Here is a 22,285-nt window from a genome sequence, read left to right as displayed (position 1 = left end):
TTTTTCTTTTCACTCCGTTTTTCTCTTTTTTCGCCCCGCTCTTGCTCCGCAGAGGAGGCTCCACCCACTTTTTGATAGTATGGAGAGAGCCCTCAGGGGCGACACGAAGGAGCAGCTGACGCGGAGGACCTTGTCGTGTGTCGCAGACTCCCACAATTCTTTTTCGGGGTCCCGTGTTCCGATTTTTGCTAAAAATTTATATTCATATATTTTTTTGTGGTCGTTTTCCATTTTGTGAGCATATGATGTTTCAATGAGCCGGTGGCTCAGTCTACTGCTTTTCGCCGTTCAAGCAGTGGGAGGTTATGAAGCTGGAGAGGAGTTGAGCTGTAAGGTAGGTCTTCTTTTCGTGGTGAGACCCACATTTGACTTTAATTTTCAACAAATGGGTTTTTACTACCAAAAAAGTACAAAAAAGTTATAGAGTTATGGGGTTATTCAAGTAGTGTCGGAAAATTTAAAAATGTAGAAAAATTACGTCACAACTGTATTCAAGTACATAAAAATATGTATTTAAATACATTTGTGACGTCACAAATGTATTTAAATACATTTTGCTACATTACTTGAATAACCCCATTGGTTCAAATTGTTCGAATTTCTCTGAAAATTTGATTCGAAAACTGTTAAATTTCAAAAATTTCTGGAATTTTTTAAAATTTCCTTTCAAGAAAATTTGAAAACCAACGAAAAAAATTTTATACATTTTTTGGAAACAATTTTTTGAAAATTTTAAAGTCATATGTTTTGTTTTGGAGAAATTTACATTTTGATCTATGCTCAGGCTGACATGGTACGTTGTCAGGCACACGTGCCTACTTGCCTAGTGCCTGAATACACCTAGGTGCCTGGCTAGTGCCTACCTACCTAAATTTCTGCCTTCGTGCCTGCCTAATTATTGTCTGCCTACATACATGTCGAATGTGTTTAAGCCTAGTGTAGGTGTGTATGTAGGCGACATGCGTAGGTCGCTTCCTAGGCACGCAGGCAGGCATGAGGTAGGCAGGTATGCCTAAAATGCACCTACCTACAATGATAGCTACAGTTTACAGTTTTATGTTGATTCTGAAGGTTTTCAAGAGTTTTGTGTAAGTTTGCGAGAGATTTCTTGAAACAAAACTTCCTCAGAATAATTTTAAATTAAATTATGAATATTTTTGTAAGTTCTATTATAAAAATTTTTTGGTATTTACAATTCAAACTTCATCTTTGGTTTTTTTGCATTTTTCTGAATGTTTGACATTAGACACTATCGAAAAAAAAAGAAACAGAATTTCAGAACAGTTGAAATTATTAATTTCATAAAACAAATCTAATCCCTGTCATTTGCAGCGTCGCCACGGTGGGATCCCCCTACCGCTCGGAGTGTTCACAGTTCAAAAAGAAGGATTTCCGGATGCACTTCCAGCAATTCGAACAGCACTTTCACATGTTCATAGTCGATCATGCATTCTTCAAGGATATCGGCTGGAAATGATAGTCAAAGACACTCATGTGAGTCCTCCCCTTCAATATTGAACAAATTCAATTTGCGCGCGCGCGGAGCATCTTGGAGGAGCTCAATTGACTCAATTTTTTTGGGGAGATGCTCGCACATTTTGCCTCCACTTTTTTGCGTCTTTCTTTACCTCCAGAATTCAAACTTTGAGAGTATGCCGAAGAAGACTGAAGACTGAAATAATGGAGCAGGCACCGTGTTAAACGCATGAATGCGTTAACTAAATGGGTTATAGGCAGAGAAGCTCGAGATGAAAGAAGAAGAGCTCTCGGAAGAAAGAAGAAGACAAGTTATTGCAATATGTTTGGGACAAAATTGTCGTGTTGACTCAGTGGAATAGACAGAGAAGAATGTAAACTTATAAATTTCTCATTTAAATTTGCGCGTCAACTTTTGTGTATTGGTCATGGTCCGAAAAAGCGGTATTTGCATACCGTATACACTGAAGTTTTTTCTCAGAAACGGGTAACCCAGTTTAGGATAAACCAACTATATTTTACGCGCAAACTTCTCTGTCACGCGCAAATTATTTTAATTTTTCAGTGCAAAACATCACAGGGAATGAAGGCACTGTTCGACTTGATCGCTTCGAGACCAAGACCCGTGGCAATTCTCGGAGGGCAATGCACTGAAGTGAGCTTTTTGGACTTTTCAAAATAGGAGCAAGAGTTAATTGAAAAGTTTTCTCTCGATTCAATTATAAAGTGCACCTGCAGTAGAAATACGAATGTTTTGGCATAGACTTAGGTGTAGGCTTAGGCTCAGGCTTAGGGTAAGACTTAGGCTTAGGCTCAGGCTGAGGCTAAGGCTTAAGAACTAGGCATAGGCTTAGGCTTAGGCTCAGGCTTAGGTCTAGGCTTAGGCTTATGGGGTCATTCAAGTAGTGTCGGAAAATCAAAAAGTTTAGAAGAATTTCGTGAGAACTGTATTTAAAACATGTATTTTTAAAACAGTTGTGACGTCACAAATGTATTTGAATTCCTTTTTGCAGTATTACGTGAATAGCCCCATTAGGCTTAGGCCTAATGTCTAGGCTTAAATTTAGGCACAAACTACGGCTTATTCTTAGGCCCTTCACTCTAGGCTAACATACTCCTGCCAATCTACAAACATATTTCAGGTGAACGAGCCAATAGCGATGGCGCTCAAGTATTGGCAAATCGTGCAATTATCCTATGCGGAGACACATGCCAAATTCGCATCCTCTGATTCCCATGAAGTTAGTTTTAGTGGTGGTGGCCCAATTTAGAAAGAAAAAAGCGAGAAATTCATGAAAGTCTTCCGGTGTGGGAAAGAAAAATTGGCCCTCGGGCGACGACATTTTTGATGCAGCGGCGGCTGCTCAAGCTGCAGCTCTTTTCATTTTCCATTTTTTGCTCTCGGGGTCGAAACAATGAATGGTCAATTGCAGTTGTTCACCACCTTCTTCCGAGTTGTACCTGGCAGTCGAAATACTAACATGGCCAAGTGCAAGTTTGTGAATCATTTCGGATGGAAGCGCGTCGGCACTGTGAAGCAGAATGATCAACCCAGATACGCATTGGTAAGAGGCTGAGGAGTGGAAGAGAAGAATTATTCATTTTCTTCTTCTTTTTTTACTTGACACGCAAAGATACACTCTGAATGTGTGACATATTTGAAAGGGAAAGAAGGAGCTGGGATTAATGCAACTGACACCTTGTGTTCCAATTTTTTGGTTGAATTTGAAAGCAGGAAGGGGAAGCGGAAGCAAAAATTGAGTAAAGTTTTGGGTATTGAGCCATGAGTTGATGCTAAAACTCAAAAGTTCAGAATTTGAAAAAATAATTGATATGGTCTAATGGGTAGATCAGAATGTTTTTTTGTTGACGTTTGATGCCAAAGTCAAAATTAGTAACATTTTGAGCTTGGCTAGAAATTTAAAAAAAAGAGGTTTTTTAATCTAGAATTTCGAGAATGAGACTTTGTAGAAAACAAATATTGGTTGTATCCTGTAAAATGGGAATATTTAAAAACTGTTTCTTTAAAAATTGAACAAATCGATTTTTTGATTTTTTGGTTGGATTCAATTGAACTCTAAAAAACTAATTTTTGAAAAAAAAAACTTACAATTTTCAAGTTTATGAAAGTTGAAAGAACCACCATTGATCATTAGACTTCAAAAAATAAAAATAAAATCTTTTGACGAAAAATTATCGGACACAAATTTGAACTGTTTTTGCAAAATTTTCAAGATTTTAAAAAATTTAGCACTGAAACTTTTTTTTTCGGTTTTTACAATAATTTACCACTTTTTAAAACAATTTTTGAACTTCGTAGTTTCAATTTGTTTTTTAAAAAGTCAGACAAAAAATTAAGAAAAATTGCACTAGAAAAACAGTTTCAACTTATGAATTTTTTGCCCTAATGACAGAAATCAGTTTCAATAAACCTTATTGCTTTACAGAGTTTTTCTAGATTTTTGATGGTTTTTTGAATTTTACAAAAAATTAGAAAAATCCGAATTATTTTTGAATTTTTCTTACTATTTACAGCCCCACGAAGCGCTCACAACTCGTCTGGAACATGGCTTCGGCGTAAAAATCGTGCATACCGCAGGTGTCAACTGGGAGCAAATCGAGACGGTTGGCGGCGAGCTCGACGAGCTAAAGGTTTACAATCATCCATCACTTTTTCCGATTTTCTTCCGTTTTTGTGTGTGTGTCATGTCTTTCTTGCTCTGGACAAAATAGGAAGGAAGAAGAAGATAAATAATGAGAAAGCGGGGGTCGTGTTGTCGCAAAAGCTCACAGAGAGCCCCAGAGTCACACAATGTCCTCTCGATTGGCTTTTCAGATAACCATGATCCCCCAAGGGGGCCTGCATCCTTGTACAACATCTTATTATTCGAGAGAAATGACTCGGAATCTCAAATTGAACGAGACCGGGGGAAGAAATATGATTTCTAATAAGAAACATTTTTTTAGGAACGAGATGTTCGAATTATCCTCGTCGACGTGGACGAAGAGATGGCGGCTACCGTACTCTGTGCAGGATATCATAGAGGAATGTATGGTGACAACTATGTATGGATTCTACCTGGATATCATTCCGATAAGTGAGAAATTATATGAAACTTAGAATTTAAGAGACAAAAAACAAGTTACAGATGGCTGAATCAAACTCACGACAATTGCACTGTCGAGGAGATGCGGGAAGCGGCAAAAAATCATTTTTCAGTGGAATTTGCGTTGACTAGACGAGATGTAGATACTAAGATTGTGGGGAATACGGTGAGCCCATATGTTTGAAAAGTACGCAGAAAGAAGCCTTCTGAGACAATATAACTTCCGAAAACTATATATTTTAAAGCAAACTGTGATTTTGAAGTACAGTGCTCCACATAATGATACGGCCACCCCCAAATTTTGGTATAACTCAAAACTGGGTTGAGATAGCAAAACATAGTTTCTTGTGAAAATGTTCGCTGTACTGGCTAACTTTCAGATAAGTATTGGAAATATACCTGAACCGTTCGTAAAAAAAGATAAACCATTTTTTCATGAAAAACCATATAAAAAAATCCACAAAATGATACGGCCACCCTTGGTTTTTGTTTTCTTTTTTCGTTTTTTTTGCAATTTTTTTTGCTAAACGTTAGGTTTCATGTTCGTTTGTGTTTTTACAGCTATGGGCCGTGGAATAACTTTAACTGACAACGAAAAAGGACAAATTGTGCAAAATTATCTCAAGGCTTCTCGGATCGTCAGATTTTTCGTGATTTGAAACGTTTGAGGGATATGATCACTCGATATGCTTAAAATCCTGCCGCTTATTGCACCAAAAAGTCTTCTGGTCGCCCACCACTCCTTTCTGGTAGAGACAAGCGAAAAATCGTTCGTCGAGCATTAAATTGAACAGTGACTTGCTCGAAAAGTAGGAGCGAGATGAACCTGCCAGTGTCTGTTGAGACCGTACGACGTGTCCTTCGAAGTCCCAGTTTATCAAAAGACGAAAATTAATAAAGGCTAATTTCATTACCGAAAAACACTGCCAAAATCGTATTCAGTTTGCTAAAATCAGCCAGAGAACTAACGGAGACAAGTGAGGATTATGGTATAATCATTCAAGCCCAGTTTTTGGTTTCAGATCATCTTTTCTTTTCTCAAATCGTGCCAGTAATCACGGTAGCCATCAGGACCATCACAGTTAAACTTTTTCTCGCCACTGAAGATGAAACCAAAAACTGGGCTTGAATGATTATACCATAATCCTCACTTGTCTCCGTTAGTTCTCTGGCTGATTTTAGCAAACTGAATACGATTTTGGCAGTGTTTTTCGGTAATGAAATTAGCCTTTATTAATTTTCGTCTTTTGATAAACTGGGACTTCGAAGGACACGTCGTACGGTCTCAACAGACACTGGCAGGTTCATCTCGCTCCTACTTTTCGAGCAAGTCACTGTTCAATTTAATGCTCGACGAACGATTTTTCGCTTGTCTCTACCAGAAAGGAGTGGTGGGCGACCAGAAGACTTTTTGGTGCAATAAGCGGCAGGATTTGAAGCATATCGAGTGATCATATCCCTCAAACGTTTCAAATCACGAAAAATCTGACGATCCGAGAAGCCTTGAGATAATTTTGCACAATTTGTCCTTTTTCGTTGTCAGTTAAAGTTATTCCACGGCCCATAGCTGTAAAAACACAAACGAACATGAAACCTAACGTTTAGCAAAAAAAATTGCAAAAAAACGAAAAAAGAAAACAAAAACCAAGGGTGGCCGTATCATTTTGTGGATTTTTTTATATGGTTTTTCATGAAAAAATGGTTTATCTTTTTTTACGAACGGTTCAGGTATATTTCCAATACTTATCTGAAAGTTAGCCAGTACAGCGAACATTTTCACAAGAAACTATGTTGTGCTATCTCAACCCAGTTTTGAGTTATACCAAAATTTGGGGGTGGCCGTATCATTATGTGGAGCACTGTATATGTATATTTGGAACTTTTCAAATGAACTTGAACTTATACATATACTAGATCAGGGTTGGGCAAACGATTTTTTCCGGCAAATCGGCAAATTGGCAAATTGCTTGAATTGAAATGTCCGTTAAATTTTCCGAATTGAAAACTTCCTGCAAATTGGAAAACCGGCAACTTGCCGATTTGCCGAGGTTGCCGAAAAAACAGTAATTGCCGAAAATACTCAGCAAATTGTGGTTTCGCATTTTTTTTTCTGGAAATTTCAGAATTTCAATTTTAATCGGCAAAATTGTACGCATCCTATGAATTTCCCTACTTCTATTTTAAAAAGTAAGCAAATTCTTTAAAACATCTAGAGAAAAAGGGAAAACAATTTTGAAAAGGCACAGTTTGAAGTGTTTCCGACTTATAAAAAATCCCTCCAAAAATTTCCGGCAAACTAATAGTCGGCAAACTGCAAATCGGCAAACCGGCAAATCGAGAAACCGGCATTCTGCCGATTTTCCAAATTTGCCGACAAAAAAATTTGCCGACTCACTTTCAAAGTCGCAGCCTTTTGTTTTACAAAGATTGTCTAGCTTAAACTTTAAACCTATTCCAGAGAGCCGGCGATGTCTGGAATGAGATCACTCAGCTGGATCCGAATAACACGTGGCGAGGGTATCTGTACGATGGACTGTGGACACTTGCCATTGCATTGAGCCATTCAATGGGTGATAATGCCGAATTTTCGCATCATAAAATGATGGAGGCAATTGACAATTCTTCTTTCCAGGGGTTGACGGTAGGGTTTTTTGTTTAAAAGTTAAAGGCAAAAATGTGAAAAAAAGACAGAAAAAAGTAAAAGTATACTTTAAAAAATTGAAAAAATGTGAAAAAAGAATTTTAAATTGGAAAAAAAACATTTTTAAATTAAAAAAAAATTAAATTTTTCTTGAAAAAAGTTAAAGAAAAACAAGAATTGTTTTGAATGAGAAAAAACTGAAAAAAAAGGAAAACATAAAAAAAAAGAGGGAAACAATATGAAAAAATGGAAAAAATAAAAATTGAAAGTTTTTCTCTCTTTTAAATTTAACATTTAATTTTTTCAGGGAAAAGTAAAATTCGCGAACAACGAACGCCTGGGCTTAGTGGACATTAAGCAGTGGTCCGACGGCCAATATGTCCCATTTGCAGTCTATGACGGAGCAGATGATGAATTCAAAATAATTGATAGTACCACAAAAGGATGGTCACCACCACTTGACTCAACAATTACCGAACGTCGACGGGAACATATTTCATCGATTCTCTTCTTGGCTATGTCACTGTTAGCGCTAATTGGCATATTTTTGGCACTTATCTTTTTGCTCATTAATTTTAGATACAGGAATCATAGGTGAGTTATTGGTACTTTGATGTCGAAGAAATATATAGTTCGGCTCATTCAGCTGGAAATATTGCTAGAGAAGTTCAGGAAATTTAGTCTGAAACGCAAATTGACAACAAAGTTTGCTCACTTTTATCTTAAAATAATTTTATTAGACTTCATGTAGGCGTTTGTTTTGCCGTCCGAAGGCATTTTCCGGGAGATTTCAAAAAAGTTTGTCAAGCTAGTTTATAAAAGCTTACCAAATTAGTTTGAAGGCGTTTTCTTGAACACTACATTTAAACATAAAACTTAATTATAAAAACTTAATTATAAATCTTCAAAATATTTCTTCTTCTTCAAAAACAATTTACCTTTTTTGCAGATTTATAAAAATGTCATCTCCAAACCTGAACAATATAATTATTGCTGGATCAATTTGCACGTTTGCATCTGTAATAATGTTAGGATTAGACACTCGAATAGTCAGCCCAGATGTATTTGTATGGTTGTGCTACACAAAAACCTGGACACTTTGCATTGGATTTACACTTTCTTTTGGTGCAATGTTCTCGAAAACCTGGAGAGTTCACTCAATATTCACAAATATTCGAATGGATCGGAAGGCTATCAAAGATTCGAAATTGTTTATTATTCTGGGGATTTTACTTTTTATCGATATTTGTGTGCTGGTCACATGGGCATTTGTCTCACCGTTTTCGTATACGGTCACTGAACTTCCTCACATTGTAAGTATATTGGGATTTGGAAAACTCGAAATTTTTGAATAAGAGCTTTTTTTTTAAATACGAATAAATTCCAAGTTGTATTAGGTTCGATTAAAAAAAAATCAAACATGGTGTGTTTGTTTTAAAAAAAAGTGTTTAAAAATGACTGAAACTCTTTAGCAAATTTACTTTAAATATTTACCAAGAGGATTCAATACAAACATTTAATCGTTTTGCACTTGTACATCTCAAAAACTATTATAGGCCACTTTTTGACTGTAAATTAAGAAATTTCAAAAATTTTAAAAATTTGTTAAACTATGATTTTCGGGCATTTTATTACTATCGGAACAGTTTAAATTTCTAATATTTTCAGCCAGAAGACAATATTGTAATAATCCCAGAGGTGGAAAAGTGCAATTCTTCACATTCCGGAGTTTTTCAAGCGGTTCTGTATGCAGTCAAAGGAGTCCTAATGGTACCAATTTTTTTGTCGACAAATTCGGCAAATCGGCACGCTGCCGGTTTGCCGGAAATTTTGATTTTCGGCATATTGCCGATTTGCCGAACATCAATTTGCCGGAAGTTTTTAGATTGATGTTTATAAGACGGACACACTTAAAACTGTGGCTTATTGAAATTTTTTCCCTTTTTTTTCTCCATATTTACTTTCGAAAATAGATGTAGGAGTATTCATAGTATCCGTGCAATTTTGCCAAGTAAACTTAAAATTCTGAAATTTCCGAAAAAATGTGCAAAACCACGATTTGCCGAAAATGTTGGGCAATTTCCGTTTTTCCGGCAAATTCAGCAAATCGGTAATTTGCCGGTTTGCCGCTTACCCCTGACCTATACCCCAATCTCATTTTTATCCCCTAATTTTCCAGATCCTGGGTTGCTTCCTTGCCTGGGAGACTCGACACGTGAATGTTCCAGCACTGAACGATAGTAAATACATTGGAACAAGTGTCTATTGTTGTGTTGTTATGAGTGTTCTTGGCTTATCGACAAGTGTCATTCTACAGGAACGGGTCAACGAGATGTTCAGTCTCGCTTCGTTTTTTGTCATTTTCTCGACGACACTAACGTTGTGTCTCGTTTTTGTGCCAAAGGTGAGATTTTTGGAACTTTGTTGCATAGGGAGTGTGTTGGGAGGGGGACAAAAATGAAACATTTATATTTTGAAAATGGGGAGCTTGTGAATTATTTCGGTTTTGAAAGTGAAGGTGTTGAGCCTTGTGACCTGAAATTGTAAATTTTATTGAAAAGCTCTTAGATGCCAATATTTTTTAAAATGAGATTTATGATGCAATTTTGGATTATTTCTAAATTTTGGAAAATGTTTAGAGTTTCACGACGAACTCCTTATTCTTGCACCTTATCCTTTAAAGTGGTGTAGTAAAATTTTTTATTGCTTTATTAGACTCAAAATTTTCGAAAACACCGAATTTCATAATGAAACTTTTTTTTAACTTTTCAAAAAACAGTTATGGCGGATTCAAAAATTTCCAAAAGTTAGTTGAAATTTGAAATTTGACCGACTTGTCAATGTTGCAGCTGCTGGTCTTAACTTTTTTTTCTGAAATCATCGTCTAATTTTGGGTTTTGGTTTTGACAAATTTTTTGAAAATTTTCTTGAAAAGCAGAAATTTCTCCCAGTTCAACCATATTTTCCGGAAAACTGAATAAATGAAGGGTTTTTTTTCAAAACATTGATGTTCCAAATCGAGAAATTTGAAATTGTTTTTTTTTCCAAAACTGAAACAAAAATAGTAGGTGATCAAATTGAAGTCTTACTACAATTCCAATTAATAAGCTGCAATAAGAACCTCAAACACACTTTAATATAATGAATCTACTTTTTGAGATTATCTTTTGGAGGATTTAATATAGTATTTGCGAGATCCCAAGTCAAAAAAAAAGTGCGCACAAAGATCAAAACTTATTTCCGGAATAAATTTTCAGGTAATCGAATTGGCTCGAAATCCGGTTGGCAACGAGCCAAGAGCCTATCGACGGGGTCTTATGAAGAGTGTTGTCGCGAAGACTTCACAGCCAATGTCACCCCAGCCAAGATCGTGAGTTTTGGAAATTGGGGCTTGAAGTCTGAAATGCTGAAAATCAAATGTGAAGCTTAAAAATTGGAGCTTTTAGATGAGCAAAAGGTTGAAAAAAGTTCCCAAAATTCAAAATGAAAATTATTAAAAAATTATTAAAAAAATATTCTAGAAATTATTTTTTTAAAATTCACAAAATTTGCCAAAAAGAGCAAGAAATTTGAAAATCGAAGAACCAAAAATATCCGATTTTTCGGAAAAGCTAAAAATTTCAAAAATTGTCAGAAAATTTATATTAAAAATTCAAATTTTTGAGACAAAATTTTCCAGATACATATTATATTTTTCACAATAAATTTAAAAAAAAAAATTTTTGTTGAAAAATCTGTTTTGACCCCTTTTATCTTAGTTATTTTTAGTGATACCTAAAAAAAACTTTCAACTACAAAATTATAGAAAAATATTCAGTAAATATTTTGTCAGTTAACAATTATTTTATATTTCTAACGACAATTGAGATATAAGCCGACAAACTTCAGCCAAATTTCTCCCAATTTACCATATTTTCAGCGACAGTTCCGGTGATCTAATTGGAAAAGCAGAAAGCGAAAACAAGTTGCGTAGGCGATATTTACATCAGGTAAATTGTTAATTTAATAGTTATATAATAACAAATTCGAGTTTCAGAAATCAACTCAATTATGGGATCTGGTAGAAAAGCTGCGAGCACAGGGTGACACTCGGTTTTTACAACAAGGTTGGTTTGATTTCAGAAGATTCATGTGTTAAGTGCCCGTTTTGAAAAAATATCATGAGGAATACAAATAAATGAGTGGGAAGGTAGTTTGAGTGGCAAAAATACTAGAGAACAGCGACCAAATATGTGATTATGCAAATGGCGAGCGCCGCGGAAATGTTGATCATTCCACTGCTCGACGCATCGGTGAACACGTTGTCTGCGAAGGATATTAGAAGGCCGTATTTGTCGTATACCTGGAAAAATTATTATACATTGAATTAATGGGGTTAATGAGCTTTTAGAGGACATTTTATTGAGCTCTAAGGTTTATGATACTAAAGCTTGAACTTTTGGAAAAAAGTTAGATTTCTCAGAAAAAAAAGGTTTCGACTTTTTTTTTCCTTGAAAAGTGTTAAGGAAAAATCCAGGAAATTCAGAAATTTCCGGGAAAAACATTTGATTTCGGATTTTTTGAAAAAAACTAAAATTTTTAGAATTTTTTTCGAACAAAGGATTTTTTCAAAAGGGCTACAATTTTTTTTTTCAAAAATTCAAAAAAATGTTGTTTAGATCTAAAAAAAATTTGTTTTCTCTATTTTTGATGAAAAAAATTGAATTTCATATTTTTTTGGTGGAAAAATGTTAGGGTTTCTGATTTTCGGGAACAACTATTTTCCGACTAAAAAAAAAATAAATTTTCGATTTTTTTGAACCGGTTAGATTTCCCGACTTCTCGAGAAAATGTGTTTTTTTGTAATAAAAAAATCAATTCTCAGATTTTCCGATAAAATGTTTAAAAATTATTTTGAATTTCAGGGTTTTTATAAAAATCGATATAAATTATTTCGATTAAAAAACCTTAAATTCTTGCGAAAATTCTTGTGTACTCCTCTCGGACACTCCTAACGGACAAACGTAATTTTGAATATTTAAAAATGTGTTAAAATTTGAAAAAAACGTTCTAAACATTTTTACGACACTCTTTTGGTAATTTTTTCGTTAGTGTAAAATAACACCGAAAAATCTTTGACCTCAAATTTTAAGCCCCAAATTATTATTCATCTTCTAGTGTTTGCTCCTCACATTTAAATTCCCCTAATACGCTGTGACGTAGCGGGTGTTGGAAGTTTGTTTGAAGTTCATAAGACCCCCCTTCTCTTCCTCTCACATCTCGGATTTCTCCAGGATATCCGGAGTGTCAAAGGTCGGCCGCTGGCACCTACCCTTTTATGATTGACATCGTTACAAAGATTCGTGGAGCAACAACAAAACTCGGAGAATCGAATTGAATTCGTGTTGCTCTTCGCGTGATGTTTTGTGAAGAGACTCTGGAAAAATAGGGAATTTCAGCATTTAATCGGTTCCGTTCCGACAAAATCTACTTCTTGTCGTAGTTGCGTAGGATTTTTGTTTGGAAATTTGTATAGAAATTTAGCAAAATATTTGTACTCATTGAAAATAATATTACTTTTAATTACACAGTGGCATGCAGTTTTTGAGCAACTTTTCAAAACTTTCAATTGAAAGCAAATTTATTTTCATAAAGTACAAATTTCCTAAAAAAAAATTCAATCCTCCCCCAGCCAAATACCTGCATTTTGTGGTCCAGCTGGTTGAGAGTCGGACACGATTCGTCGATTCCTCTGTAGAGACAGTGTGACTCGTGAACACAGAATCTATCGTAGTACTGTCGGATTGTCCCGCTCCTGTTGACTGCGTAGTATTCTGAGTAGCACATCTGGAAGATTTTGGTTTATTTTTTGGAGAAAAAATGGGGGAAAAAAGACTTCTCAGTAGTCAATCAAATGGAATTACGCCGACAGTCTAAATGGGGAGTAGCACTCAAACGACTATATGGGGCTTAAATTGTCAGAAGATTTGCAGGGGTAAAAAAAGCTCGGCCCATCAAATAGGTCAAATTGGCACAAAATTATTGCCTACCTACCTTCTGCCTACCTGCCATCTTGGCGACATACTCATGCTTTCCAGGAAAGCAGGCAGATAGCGTAGGCAGGCATAAGGCAGGCAAAGCAACTGAACAAATGCCTAATTGCTAATGAAATCCTAACTTTACTATGTGACCAAAAATAAAAGCTTAACCTCCTAATCAAATCGAGTAAGCACTGTTTTTCCTGCCTATCTACCTTCAAGGTGGCCTACGCCTACGTTCTGCCTGCCACCCAGCAAAACACAAAATTGTTAGAAAATCAAAAAATCTGGAAACCAAAACAAGGTTTTTCCGATTTTTCAACAAAAAAAAACACTTTAAAAATAGTTTCTCGTAAATAGGCACATAGGCAGGCAAGTAGGTAGACACGTAGATAGGCACGTAGATAGGCAGGCAGGTAGGCACGTAGATAGGCAGGTAGGTAAGCACGTAAGCAGGCACGCAGATAGGCAGTTAGGTAGGTACGTAGGTAGGCACGTAGATGGGCGCGTAGGTGAGCACGTAGATAGGAACGTAGGTAGGCACGTAGATAGGTAGGTGCGTAGGTACGCAGATATTCACGTTTTTGGGCACATAGGTGCGCTCGTAGATAGGCACATAGGTGCGCACTTAGGTAGGCACGTAGGAAATAAGGTATGTAGGTGGTATACAATGCAAGAATGCAAAATTGTTTTTCCAAAATTCAAAATCTTTGCCTCCAAATTCAAATAAAAAATTGAATTTCTAATCATATTTTGTTCATCATCTTCCCATATATGTTTTTCGACCTACCCCAGGTCATATGTGCACAATAGTTGCTCAAAAATGCATAACATGTCAGTGGTCATGTCAAAAAAAAAGAAGAGGAAAACTTCTTTTCTTAGCTCCAACTTCATCTTTTTTATAATTCTGTACAATAGACAGAGAGAGAGAGAGATGTCCCACTTGACTTGACACAAGTGCACAACTTGGTTGGCAACCAATTTTACCTCCCCAGAATAGAAGTAGAAGTTCAAGTATTGGGTTTCAGCGTTTTTTAGTGGTCATCAACAGAAATTTCGCACATTTTCGGGCGAAATTTAATATCCGGAAGATGTGATGAAAGCGGAAACATCCCATATACCGTAGTAGGAAATGAAGAGTCATTTGAAAAAAAACTGAATTTTTTAAATTTTTTTGGTTGGGGAATCAAAAAATTTTTGAAATTTTCTCTGAAAACGGCAATTTTTTAGACGATACCTTTGTATCCTAAATTTACCTATGCATGCCTAGAATGCCTACCTACGCTTGGGCGAGCTCGGCACCAGGGTTGTGCGGCAAGTTTGTCGAATTTGCCGTTTTCCAAGCTCGACAAATCTTGAAATTTGCCGCACACCCCTGCTAGGCGCATAGGTAGGCATGGTTTGTGACACCGTGCGGTGCCTGCCTATCTATATCTGCTACCTGATCTACCTACCATAATAATCTACACGAAACCCTAAAACTGAAAGAAGTCTGAGCCGATTCCGAGTGTAACATAATTTCCGATGTAAAATTGGATAAACAAGTCGTCGTCGCCGTTCCCTCAACACCTTCTCTCATTATTCAAAAAGGTTTTATTTTCGAAAAATGTCTAAGAAGAAGTAGAAGAAGGTGTTGTACACATCTCTGACGAGCCGTGTCTAATTTTGCGGGTTGACCGAAATCTCTGACACACGCTACTGGCGACGAAAAGTTGTCGAGCCGAATTAGGCCTGATGAAGAAGAGAGAAGAGACGCAGAGATGTATATGTATGTTTCCAGCTTAAAATGGCTTCCTTGTTTAGACTCGAACGATTGACCGATCTTTAACTTAAGCATTGTGTTGTTTTTTGAGTGACTCAGTGGCATTTGATATTTATTTTAATATCGACACTTTTTATTTGGGAGACCAGAAAGTTTTCTAGTTTTTCAGCTAGTTCTCCCGGAAATTTGATTAAGGATTAGCGTTACTAGAAGAAAAAAAAACGGAAAAAGTTCAGAATTTTCATTCTGAAAACGGAAATTTGAGTTATTTATGGAAGTCGGGACTTACAGATTGAAGATTTTTGCAAAAACTTTTCCTGGAACTTTTTCATTATTTGAGCTATATTCATCGACAGAACTACATTTTTAACTTGAGTCAAATTTTCTCGGAGTTTTCCGAAATCTTCCTTCTTAGATCCCTAAGATTTCGCCTAATTTTTTTTCAACTTTCGTAGAAGTTTTTCAAAGTTTCGTTTTGTCAAATTCGATTTCTGTCAAAGATTTACTTTACAACTTTCAACTTCTACGAAACTTTCTCTAAGACTTTGGGGAAGCATTCCGACTTTTGTCAACTGGTTCTGCGAACTCTCTAGATAGTTTTAGAAAACTATTTACAGTTGGTAGATTTTCAACAGCTTATAAACGTTCATAGATGTTCTGCCGAATTTTTCTAGGCAGTTCATAAGGCATTCAATAAATAGACTTTCTCCAACTTTTGCAAAACATGTGAAAAACTTGCGCCAAACTTTCTTCAAACTACTGCTCAACTGTTTGATACTTCACAAAACTTAACTTATCCAGAAGTTTGGCTGTTCTGAGCTTTTTTTAAATTTTTTTTGACATTAGCCAAATGTTCCTCGAAGTTTTTGGCAAGTCGGAAAGTAAAAATATATTTCAATATTGTCCAATTTTTGAGTAAATAACAGGTTGCCAAAAAGCTCAAAACAAATTAGACCAGAAAAAGGTGCCAATTATTATTGGAAAATGATGTGAGACAACTTTCAATATTTTTTGGTTTCAACAGCTTATTCGTTTCTAGAATTCAAAGAACCCAAATATCTTGAAATTAATTTTATGGCGGAAGGTTAAAAATTAAGCAATTCCACTACTACTAAACTCTTAAAGAAGATTTACCATATTCGGTCCGCATTCGGTTCTTCGATGTGGTACGGGATATGAGGAGTCATAGCATTCAAGAGTCCTCACCGACTGTATCCATCCAATCATAATCATTAAAAATTGCAGAATGGTGTCTTTCTTCGGCTTCTCCATCGTCGCAAGAACGAGAGACGTCGCTTCTTCTGCGTCAGCCGTCGAGTAGCAATAACAGGTAGGAAAAGATGGAGAGAGAGAGAGAGAGACTGGAGAAGCTCTGTGAGCCCTGCCCCCGGCCACACCCCTTTTTGGCGACTTGCCAAGACGGGCAGAAGCCGTAATGTGGAAAGGCCTTAGAGAGAGGAGGAGCAGTGGTCTTCCGGTTTTATATGTAGCCAATTTTCAGAGAGGAGACGAGTTTGACAGCTGCTGGTCCAAATGGTAGGTGGAATTGGGATGGACTGGGCAATTTGGCGGAATCATGAGAAAACTGAAACCTACGCCGCCACACCCATACCTTTTCTGAGAGTTCGAAGAATCTTTCTGCAAAGTTTATGTGTTTTTTAATCTTAACATGTGCTTTCAACTGAAAAATTCCAATTTCCCGCAGTTGCAAGGAGGGCATCGACAAAACATAAGGATGAACAAACAGTTAATATTCCCAATTTTTTTTTCCAAGAATATCCTGTATTTAATTGAAACATCAAATTTCCCGCTGCTGCAATTGTGCGCCAACGATAAAGCGGTCGAGGACATTGATAATCTAGGGTTTTAGGTATAATTTCTTTTACTCTAATGGAAATCTACGTTTCTAAATCAAGATTTTTAAAATCACAAAATTCCATGTATATTTAGTTTCAAATGAAAAAAACGAAAACTGTTTGTGAGAAAAAAAATTTTCTGAAAACTTTTGTGTGTTTTCATTCGTCTCGAAGTACACGTGATTCCCCCTGTTTTTCGTTACTTTTTTCTGCTAGGCATACTCTCTTGACCAATTATCTCCATGTGTGTCTTGTAGGCACATGTTAACTTTTCTTCTAAAATCACGGAGCATCAAGAGTCGCCTAAAAGGGTTGTGATGAAAATACTTCCATTTGTAGGGCATGTCGGAGACAGTTTTGGTTGTGAAAAAAGTTTTTAAAAAATTGTTTTGGAGAAGATTGGGAAACTTTTAATCAATATTTTCCAATTTTCCAACAAAAAATTCAGCGATTCGGTGGAAATTAACATCACTTTTTGCTTATTTTTTTAATTTCTACTACCTTTCTTTTTTTGAAAATTAATTTTAAACCGAAAAAGTTAAATTTCCCGCCGTTTCAAGTGCGCCGCAACGAAAAATGGGCCAAAATCCGGAAAGATCGGTTCTTGACAAATTTTCAATTTTTAAAGCGTTTGCCAAAAATGTCGTTTTCAATTGGAGTTAAGAATAATCAGTGTTGAACCCGAAAATTCAAAATTTTCTCTGATCATGTGTTTTAAGTGCGCTCCAATGATAGATTAGGTGAAATCCTGGAAATTTGATAGTTTATTGAATAATAGAGGTTTCCCCCCACAAAACTAAGATTTTCAGAACTTTAAGTCTGAAATTTCAAAGTTTTCCCAAAACTTTTTGTGTCTATTGTCTAGATAACTCAAAAAAAAAATCTAAAAACCAATCCATTTAATCAAAAAAAACCCTCTCCTATTTTTTTCAGGTGAACGATCATCCGACTGGCCATGGGTAGATCCGGATGAGCCGAGCACAAAGCTTTAGGATTCTTCAATTTTTTTTGAATTTTAAAAGAATTTTTATATTTGATGTACATGAATAAAAAGTAATAAATTTTAAGTGTAAATTGAGAATGGAAGTGGAAAAATTATGCGAAAGACTAGACGGGAGTGGTGATGGTGGTGGTGTTAAATGGTTCAAAAGGGAGAATAAAGTGTTGAAAGACTAAATGAGATTGATATTCAGAGGATGATAATTTATGCACGGATTCTCTCGAGATTTCCCTTTTCCGTCCATTTGTTGAAGAGTTCGGCCATTTTATATTTTTCGCGGTAGAACTGGAAAATGAACAGTTTTGTATTTTTGTGCAGCAGACAAAATCAAAACTTTGCCAACTTTCTGGTGCACTTCTCAAATTGCACAAAACATTTTGTAGAAAGTTGGAGACCTGCGCTAGAAAGAAGGTCCACTTCGTTACTGCAAAGTTTGCAGCCGACATAATTCTGGGTTGGCGTTTATTTCAAAGACAGAAATTTGGCAGAAGTTGGGTGAAATATTAGCTTCCTTTTTGTCACCTTTCTAACAAACCTCTCTCCAACTTTCTGGCACATTTCTCCAATTTTCAAAAATATTCACCTCAACACTTTGACGAGCATTAGCATCAATACAATTCCCAAACTCATCGACAACTCGGCACGACGGCAAAGCCTTCACATCATACTTCTCCAAACACTTTTCAATAATGGGGTCTCTCAACGGAACGACACCCCATGAGCATCCATGGCTCTCATAGTACTCATCCAACTGGAATCGCATGTAGTCTCTCGACAACAGAATCACCTCAATGGGTTGATTTGTTGCAGCAATCTGCTGATACAGCTCCTGCAATAAATGTTTTGTGGCAATGAACTTGTTATCATTGGGGCGAAACAAACCAAAGGTTTCGCGGAAAAGTTGGCACTACTGATAAAAATCAGAGTATGGGGAGATCTTTACCTTCATGATTGGAGTAAACTGACGGCATGGCCCGCACCAGCTTGCAGAGAAGTACAGTACCACAATCTGAAATTTGATTTGAAAATGAGAGGGGTTTTGTTGAAATTATAAAAAATGGGGTCCTAGAAAAACATGTTGACTTTGTCACCTCTCTGTCGTACTTCTCAGTTTTTTTGGTGCACGTTTCCAGAAACGGTGAAAAGTTTTTGTTTTGAACAAATGGCCAATTTTTCTTTTCGACACAAATTTTGTTTTTAGTTTTTAGGCTTCCAAATCGGGGTATTATCTGTGTTTGCTAGTCTTGTTTTTTTTTTATTTCAAAAAAATTAAGAAGACTGTGATGTCAGCCAATAAACACTTCCGTTCAACTTCACACCTCATAAATGGGGTGTTGATAGCTGCTCGAGTTGAACAGTTGAACAGGCACAGACACATAATAATGTAGGTGCTGGGGGTGATAGATAGGAAGTTGTCAAATAAAATAGGCCGAGGCGGGAACCTCTAGGCCGCTTTTCAGACGTCCTCATCATGCCTCACCTTTATGCCTAACAGCCTACGTTGCGCCTATGACGTGCCTACCTAATGTTTATGTGCCAAGTACCTGCCCCATGTCCATTTGTACGTACCTCACGCCTACGTGCTTAGTGGCAAGTTACTAATTTAATCTCAAGTCCTTGTGCCAACCTTTAACCGACGTGCCTATCTCGAATTTACGCGCCTAGATCTTGCCTACAAGCGTTCCTAGCTAATATCTACCTACCTAAATTATGCTCATGTTCTCAATGCATGCACGCTTACACAATGACTTTGCGTGCCTATTCCACACCTACGTGCTTACCTCAAACATGCCTACAACACTACCTACCTCATGCCTAGGCACAGGACAGGAATTTTTACCTACTCTTCAATTTTACTAACCTTTCCTTTCAAGTGCTCTCCTGCATCTACCATAGTCCCATCCTTAAGTCTCAAGCTGGTTCCGGAGAAAAAGTTCTTAGCCATTTCGATCTGAAAATTTGAAATTTTAGGGTGTGGAGTTGAGGCAGTGCACATCGACTAATGATCAAAGCAAACTGGGCGCTTTCGTCAGACCGCGCCCGCTTTTGTACGAGCCAGTGTTTCCGACACTGATAACAGCTCACAATTGAATAGTATAGCTGAGAGGGACAAGTTTACGAGTAGTATCTTCTTATCAGATTTTGGGAACAAAGACTTATGAATACAGTTGGAGTTGTTTGTTTCTGGGAAATTTGAAAAAGAAGTAACTATACAATAATTAGGAAGATTACTGTTAATTTGACTACTATCTTAATGTGGAAAATGTCAACCGGAACGGTTCATTTCATTACTTTTTACTGATTTTAAATGACATGCCATTTTTCAGACACGTTCAGAAACGACTAAAGTTTGGAAAAGTTCAAATGAAATTGAACTTTCAGTCTTGTTAATTTGATAAAAATATATATGTGAAATTTAATTTTTGTTTCAAAAAACTAAAATTCCAAAGACTCGAAAAAATGAGATTTAGTAAATTTTGGTAGTTTACCAAAATATAAGTATATTTGGGAAATTCACAAAATTAAAACAATCGAAATATTAAAACCAAATAAGTTTTTTATTTCAATTTAAAGTGTTAGCTGTTTTCTAGTTTTTTGGCAGTTACAGGTGCTCAAAAAAGTTTAAACTTGATCAATCCGCAAAAAAAATCTATTTTTAGATTTCAAAACGTATATGTTGTGTAGTCGAATTTTTATTGCAAGTTTCATTATGAAATTTGGCGTTTTCAGACAATTTTGAGTCTAATAAAGCAGTAAAAAAATCGACTACACCACCTTTCAGCAGTTGTACTTAAAAATCTACCTATTTGAACTCTACCGTACCCAAAGATCAATTTTAAACTTCGCTCCTCTACTTTGAAATAGATCTTTTGAACCGGTATACACAGTTCCGTGACACCTAACTCTCCCTAATCCTACTCTAATAGAAAACTTGACAAAATAATCTGCCGGAAAAAAAGGTACCTTATCAACTACACTAGGGTCTTAAAGTGTTGCTAAAAATGGCAAAAAAAAGTGGTGAATCTTCAGTCGATGACTGTACTCTGCAAACGGTTTTCAGGCTTATATAGGTTAGAGGAAAAGCTTAACCAGTTACTCATTAGAATGTGGGTGTGAATGGGGGGTTCAGACACCGGAACAAATATACTTATCATTAGACATTCCAGTGGGAGGTTGCGGAAGTTATGTCTTGATTATTATTATTGTTATCATCCTTGTTATTTTCAGAAAACTAAATCAGCTATATAAATTTTTTCTGAAAAAAAAACAAAAACAGAAAACATCTGTGTATATTTACGGGAATTTAATTTTGAGAGAAAACAAACAGATCCGAGTGGTTTTGTTGATAAACAGGGTCTCCGGCTAAGAGGACGTTTGTCTGTGAGGCTGGAAAAACTAGGGATACCGAGATAAGTTGTATAGTTTCCGAGGATCGAAATCTGAAGAAAAAACCCTTTAAAGGTCGTGTAGTCGATTTTTTTTATTACTTTGTTAGACTCGAAATTGTTTGAAAATAGCGAATTTCATAATAAAATTTTTTTTAAAGCTTCTCCAAAAAAGTGATGGCGGTTCGAAAAATGATCTAAAATTAGTTAAATGTTGGAATTTGACCACTGAAGCGACTGAAACTGGTAAAATTTTGTACCAAATCTTGCTTTCCATTGACCTAAAATACCTATATCGTTTATGTACGCCTAAAATTAGACGGTGATTTCAAAAAAATTTAGTTTCCAGCCACTTGACAAGTTGGTAAAATTTGAACTAATTTGAGGTCATTTTTTGAGAAGTTTTCAAGATGTCTCATTTTAAAATGCGGTGTTTTCAGACAATTTTGAGGCTAATAAAGCAACAAAAACATTTTGAATACATCACCTTTAAAGGATAAGGAACAGGAATAAGGAGTTTGTCGTGAAAATCATGAAATTGGCCAAAGTTTAGAAATAATCCAAAATTGCATTATAAATCTCTCTTTACTCGAAAGCGATATTTCAAACCTGGCCAAGACTAATCAGTGATAACCCCGCCCACTTAGGAGGAGAGGAACGTCGCTGATTGCTTGGATAGTTGGCGGATCTAATCTTGGCCAAATTTAGAATTTTTGAAATTTCCTATCGCAGCACGATGGTCGGAAATGCAAACAACCCGAAATAACATTTTGAAGTCAAAAAGTCAAAATTTAATTGTTCAAAGAATGATATCATCATTTCCCTCAGTCAGCAGGTTGAATTTAATTCACATGATTTAATTTTTCAACTTTTTCTCACTTTGAGCGACGTCAAAAGCAATCCGGTTGATTAATAAACTGATAGGAAGGACATATGAAGGACATATGAAGATAGCAACATGTGTGCCCAACATGAAGACGGAATTTTCAGGGGTTGAATGAAAACAGTTTGAAAATGAGGTAAGTATACTATAAAAATTT

General features: G+C 36.2%; 3 protein-coding genes and 6 non-coding genes across 9 annotated transcripts; 3 read left to right on the top strand and 6 right to left on the bottom strand.

Annotated features, from left to right (window-relative positions):
• Positions 1 to 114: 114 nt before the first annotated feature.
• gbb-2 (Gamma-aminobutyric acid type B receptor subunit 2) lies at positions 115 to 17,934 on the top strand. The gene is made up of 19 exons (NM_068178.5): positions 115 to 334; positions 1,333 to 1,494; positions 2,042 to 2,131; positions 2,619 to 2,717; positions 2,910 to 3,041; positions 4,012 to 4,128; positions 4,444 to 4,574; positions 4,626 to 4,749; positions 7,042 to 7,224; positions 7,532 to 7,818; positions 8,174 to 8,537; positions 8,893 to 8,994; positions 9,404 to 9,628; positions 10,482 to 10,594; positions 11,144 to 11,213; positions 11,261 to 11,330; positions 16,249 to 16,333; positions 16,505 to 16,539; positions 17,793 to 17,934. Exons 1-19 carry the CDS (start codon positions 254 to 256, stop codon positions 17,849 to 17,851), a joined length of 2,529 nt encoding a protein of 842 aa, NP_500579.3. The 5' UTR covers positions 115 to 253; the 3' UTR covers positions 17,852 to 17,934.
• ZK180.11 lies at positions 2,187 to 2,317 on the bottom strand. Its single transcript, NR_053105.1, has one exon. It is a non-coding gene; the product is annotated as an Unclassified non-coding RNA ZK180.11 (non-coding RNA).
• Positions 2,719 to 2,898, bottom strand: ZK180.16. Its single transcript, NR_053103.1, has one exon. It is a non-coding gene; the product is annotated as an Unclassified non-coding RNA ZK180.16 (non-coding RNA).
• On the top strand, positions 2,773 to 2,885 carry ZK180.9. The gene has a single exon (NR_053104.1). It is a non-coding gene; the product is annotated as an Unclassified non-coding RNA ZK180.9 (non-coding RNA).
• On the bottom strand, positions 4,278 to 4,409 carry ZK180.17. Its single transcript, NR_053102.1, has one exon. It is a non-coding gene; the product is annotated as an Unclassified non-coding RNA ZK180.17 (non-coding RNA).
• On the bottom strand, positions 11,044 to 16,321 carry nssp-38 (DUF7773 domain-containing protein). Its single transcript, NM_001129362.4, has 4 exons — positions 16,138 to 16,321; positions 12,904 to 13,050; positions 12,536 to 12,640; positions 11,044 to 11,566 (listed from the first exon to the last, which is right to left on the bottom strand). Exons 1-4 carry the CDS (start codon positions 16,273 to 16,275, stop codon positions 11,435 to 11,437), a joined length of 522 nt encoding a protein of 173 aa, NP_001122834.1. The 5' UTR covers positions 16,276 to 16,321; the 3' UTR covers positions 11,044 to 11,434.
• On the bottom strand, positions 16,351 to 16,467 carry ZK180.10. Its single transcript, NR_053101.1, has one exon. It is a non-coding gene; the product is annotated as an Unclassified non-coding RNA ZK180.10 (non-coding RNA).
• On the top strand, positions 16,360 to 16,477 carry ZK180.12. Its single transcript, NR_053100.1, has one exon. It is a non-coding gene; the product is annotated as an Unclassified non-coding RNA ZK180.12 (non-coding RNA).
• On the bottom strand, positions 17,863 to 19,835 carry trx-3 (protein-disulfide reductase). The gene is made up of 4 exons (NM_068177.3): positions 19,721 to 19,835; positions 18,803 to 18,868; positions 18,443 to 18,688; positions 17,863 to 18,144 (listed from the first exon to the last, which is right to left on the bottom strand). Exons 1-4 carry the CDS (start codon positions 19,802 to 19,804, stop codon positions 18,064 to 18,066), a joined length of 477 nt encoding a protein of 158 aa, NP_500578.2. The 5' UTR covers positions 19,805 to 19,835; the 3' UTR covers positions 17,863 to 18,063.
• Positions 19,836 to 22,285: the final 2,450 nt, after the last annotated feature.

The sequence above is a fragment of the Caenorhabditis elegans genome, chromosome IV (genome assembly GCF_000002985.6).
Source record: "Caenorhabditis elegans chromosome IV".
Classification (NCBI taxonomy): Eukaryota; Metazoa; Nematoda; class Chromadorea; order Rhabditida; family Rhabditidae; genus Caenorhabditis; species Caenorhabditis elegans.
Note: the sequence above shows the minus strand (reverse complement) of the source record. Positions and strands in the feature narration are given on the sequence as shown.